We start from the raw sequence: 4,434 nt of genomic DNA, 5'->3' as shown, positions 1-4,434 counted from the left end.
TCATTGTTGAACCCTGAATACTTTTTGTATCATTGAATATGATTTTTTTCCTCGATTGTAGTAGCATTTTTATTTTGGTTGTATCTTTTATATTTCTATGGCTTTGTTAGTCTCTAAAAATAGCTTTCTCAGTCTTTGGGAGTAGTTTTTGTTCTGCTTGGTGATGGTGAAAGTAGCTTTTATTACTAATGAGAGTAGCTTTCTAGTATTGGTGACAATAGCTCTTGTTGTTGGTGATGGTGACAGTAGCCATTTGTTGCTGGTGAGAGTATCTTTTTGTGTCAGTGACAATAGCTTTTATTGCTGATGACAGTAGCTTTTATGACCACATTGAAAATCTCATCAGTGTAGCTTTTGTTTGTGACAGTATCTTTTGTTGCTGGTGATATTAGTTTTTGTGACCTCGCCGTAAATCTCACCAGCGTAGCTTTTGTTGCTGGTGATAGTAGCTTTTGTGACCTTGCCGGAAATCTCACGAGCGTAGCTTTTGTTGTTGGTGATAGTAACTTTTATTGCTAGTGATAGTAGTTTTTGTGACCTCGCCGGAGGTTGCCGGAAATCTCATTAGAATAGTTTTTGTTGCTAGCCACAATAGCTTTTGGTGTTAGTGACAGTAACTTTTGTGGTCGCCGGAGTTTACCGAAATCCTGCAGGAAATTGGCAGGAGGTCGGCCAGAGACCTGCCTGAGTTGACCAGAAACCTCGCCGGAGAGGAGAGAGAGAATGATTGTTAACATTTTACTCTAGTAGTATTTATGTAAATATATTAGTTTATATGTGTTTTAATCTAGTGACTTTATAAGAGGAAAAATTAATTGGTAGCCTTATGACTAAAAAATATTGCCTCAACGGTCGAGATCTGCTGCAAGCATTGACGGTGTAGAGAAAAATTTTCCAGCCGGCTATTTGCAAAAGAGGGGGGAAAAAAAACGACAAAAGAGGTAAGGAGAAAATAGAAGAGGGAGAAAGGGAAGGAGAACATAAAAAGAAAAGACCCCTCCTATTTGCAACGAAACCGAGACCAATCCCCCCGCTGCAAACCGCCGCACAACTCCGATGAGCTACCGGTACGAACCTTCCCGCCGCCGTAGCTAATTCCGTATTATTTATGTGAGCTTTTTGTTTAATTTGTTTTCGTATTTTCTGATTTTTCCTTTACAGCACGCGTATTTTCATAGCTTATATTGAATGCGAAGTGTTTGATGAAATTCATGTGCACTGTTGGAGTTCCCTTCGCTTAATTCTATTTCGCTTAATGAATTCGTACCCACTTGTTTTTGGTGTCCTTTTACTTGTAGGGTTAGGGTTTCTTCCCCTTATAAATTGAATTTGGAAGGATTGTTAACTGATATCTATTGGGTCACTATTTTCTTGCGCTAAGACTTGTTTTTTTTTTTGTTTTTTGTTTTTTTGTTTTTGTTTCAGTGAAATTTTAGTTCAACATACTTGATAGGATTCGAAATCGGGAAGATAACAGATTTTTCTAGTTTTTGGAATTGGGTTTGTCTGGGCGTGTGTAAAGCGCAGAAGCAATGTCGGTGACAGCAGGTGTTAGTGATACTGTGATTGCAATTAGGGATAAGCTGAGAGGTAAAATTGGACAAACTAAAGTTAAAAGGTATTGGCCCGGAAAAGCTCCCGAGTGGGGAGATGATGCGGATGAAGATGGCGATATTAGGATGTCCGCGGCTGCCTCCCTGGAGAAAGCCTTTCCCACTCAGGATTATTCGGATGTTGGAAGGAAAGATGATCCTAGGCTGCGTCGTTTGGCTGAGAGCAGGATAGATAATCGCGAGGATGTTAGGGCTGATCATAGGCGTATCCGGCAAGCTGAAATTGTTTCAACAATTGAAGAGGAAGCTAAGAGGCAGGAAGGGATAGATGCGGAAGAAGAGGATCCTGATGCTTTAGAGGAAAGGAGGAGAAGGATTAAGGAAAGGTTGCGTCAGAGGGAGCAAGAAGAAGCTCCACTCCTCCCCTCGGAAGATGAGGAAGAAGATAAGGAAGAGGAGGAGGAAGAGGAATCAGAGTATTCAACTGACTCAGAAGATGAGCATGGTGGCATGATGATGCTGAAGCCAGTCTTTGTTCCGAAGGCTGAGAGAGATACAATTGCTGAACGTGAGCGAATTGAGGCAGAAGAGTTGGCCCTCGAGGAAGCAAGGAAGAAAAAATTGGAGGAGAGGAAGAGAGAGACAAAGCAGATTGTGGTTGAGGAAATTCGAAAGGATGAAGAGATTCAGAAGGGTATGGAACAGGACGCTAACATTGCTGATATTGATACTGATGATGAACTTAATGAGGCAGAGGAGTATGAAGCTTGGAAGGCAAGAGAGATTGCCAGGATCAAGAGGGATAGAGAGGAGAGGGAAGCTATGTTGAAGGAAAAGGAAGAGATAGAAAGAGTAAGAAATATGACAGAGGAAGAGAGGAGGGAATGGGAGAGGAAGAATCCTAAACCTGCACCTCGACCAAAGCAAAAGTGGAGGTTCATGCAGAAATATTACCACAAAGGTGCTTTCTTCCAGTCAGATGCAGATGACCACGCTGCAACTGTTGGAACAGATGGAATTTTCACTCGTGATTTCTCTGCTCCAACTGGAGAAGATAAGATGGATAAAACTATTTTGCCGAAGGTCATGCAAGTCAAGCATTTTGGTCGTAGTGGAAGGACAAAATGGACCCATCTTGTCAATGAGGATACTACTGACTGGAACAATCCGTAAGTTGACTTTCCTAAATGAGTTATTATCCATTCTGTTTTTCACTTCACTATATTGCCAAGCTCATGTCTTTACTTTATGCACTGTTCACTTAAGATTCTATGGGTTAGAGAATACTGAGATATGGAGGCATTCATGGTGGTTGCATAACATTGTTGAATCCTATGTGTTAATATGAATGCGGTGATTTACTAGTACGTCTGGAGATTTGCTTAGGAAATGTGATACAAGTATAAATCCACTGAGTAGTCACTTAATTAATGAGTTTAGAGTTCTAAAGGATTTATTGTTTGAAAAAAATAAATAGCATATTCATTGATGAAGAATTCGTTTTATCAATTGCATTAGGGGAGGAAAAACAATACTGATTATGACATCATATATGTAAAGCAAATTTCAACTTTCCTGATAATTAAAATAGAGTGAGTAACTTCTTAATTATGGAAGATTAAAGCACTTTATATGATTTGCTTGAAAAAAGTATGTTAACTAAGAAATATAAATTTAGTGGAGGATAAAGTGCTTGTGATTCCCACTCGTGTATGAGGCATGTTTTGACTTGGAGTATCTTGGATTCACATTCAATGTGATGCCAGAAAATTTTCTAATGTCAATTTTGAAGTGATTTCAAGAAACCTTTACTCTGATGTCAAACTCTGAAAGAGTGCTACGTTTGAGCAACTAAACCCTAGAAGATTCTTAATGTAGGTTAGCTGTTCTGTATATCTGAACCTCACATTATAAAGATCCCTAATGCTTGCATGCTTCTAATTTATCGAACATATATTGTTTTTTATTTTGTATTTTACTTATAACAGTTTCTTCTGGTCATATTGATATTGTTACATTTATTTTCATTTTGTGCAGTATTGTTATTTGATGAGAGAGCATCAACTGAACTGACTCGGCAGTTTAGAGATTTAAATATATTGGCTGTCTTTAGCTGTGCTCTGTTATGTGTCTCGGGTTCCTTTGGGAATGAGGGAAACTTACAAATGCTATGCATAGACCTTAAGTTGAATTTTCTGTGGCGAGAACAGAGTATTAATTTGGTCCGAGGTTGATTTTACTGCTTTTTGTATTTCAGGTGGACCTACAATGATCCTCTTCGGGCAAAGTATAATGCTAAAATGGCTGGAATGAATGCACCTATAGAAAAACCCAGAGGAAGCAAGAAATTGAAGGATCAGAAGTATTATTGAGGTTAACGACTCTGTCTCATCTGGGTGGTAGAAGCCAGGTTTTTGACTTAATGTTTTATTGGATGATATACATGCTTCAGGCGGTAATAGTGCATGAGTCTTCACATTGTAGGACTTGCTACTCCGAGCATAGGGGTGTTAATCCCGGTCCATAATAGTACTTTTGTGTAACTCGAGATTAGAATTACAACTGTAGAATGATTTCTGAAAATTTTACCTCCTATATCCTAGTTAATTTTCCTACTTGTTCTTTTGTGTATTTTTATTTTATTTACTTGGCAACCTATTTTCATAGATAGGTAGAAACCGACAATATTGTTGATTGTTTGCTGGTGTTTTGGTTTTGGGTTTCATGCATATCGAGTAAACAAGAAGCTCAATGTTTAATTTTCTATCTTATAAAGGCTCAGTGTTTGTTAGATATCTACATTTCAATTGGAAGTAAACGTAATTGACCTTAACCTCAGAATCTGGATACTGTATCGTCTGCATTTGAATAGTCTGGTGTG

General features: G+C 38.6%; 1 protein-coding gene across 2 annotated transcripts; it reads left to right on the top strand.

Annotated features, from left to right (window-relative positions):
* Nucleotides 1-928: 928 nt before the first annotated feature.
* On the top strand, nucleotides 929-4,171 carry LOC112188681 (microfibrillar-associated protein 1). 2 transcript variants are annotated; one of them, XM_024327848.2, is made up of 3 exons: nucleotides 929-1,067; nucleotides 1,426-2,722; nucleotides 3,811-4,171. In XM_024327848.2, exons 2-3 carry the CDS (start codon nucleotides 1,533-1,535, stop codon nucleotides 3,923-3,925), a joined length of 1,305 nt encoding a protein of 434 aa, XP_024183616.1. In that variant the 5' UTR covers nucleotides 929-1,067; nucleotides 1,426-1,532; the 3' UTR covers nucleotides 3,926-4,171. The 2 variants fall into 2 exon arrangements, with proteins under 2 accessions (XP_024183616.1, XP_024183617.1); XM_024327849.2 differs by having other exon boundaries at nucleotides 960-1,110.
* The last annotated feature ends 263 nt before the right edge of the window (nucleotides 4,172-4,434 follow it).

Source organism: Rosa chinensis, chromosome 2 (genome assembly GCF_002994745.2).
Source record: "Rosa chinensis cultivar Old Blush chromosome 2, RchiOBHm-V2, whole genome shotgun sequence".
Lineage (NCBI taxonomy): Eukaryota > Viridiplantae > Streptophyta > Magnoliopsida > Rosales > Rosaceae > Rosa > Rosa chinensis.
The sequence above is the reverse complement of the archived record's forward strand: the minus strand, read 5'-3'. Positions and strand labels throughout refer to the sequence as shown.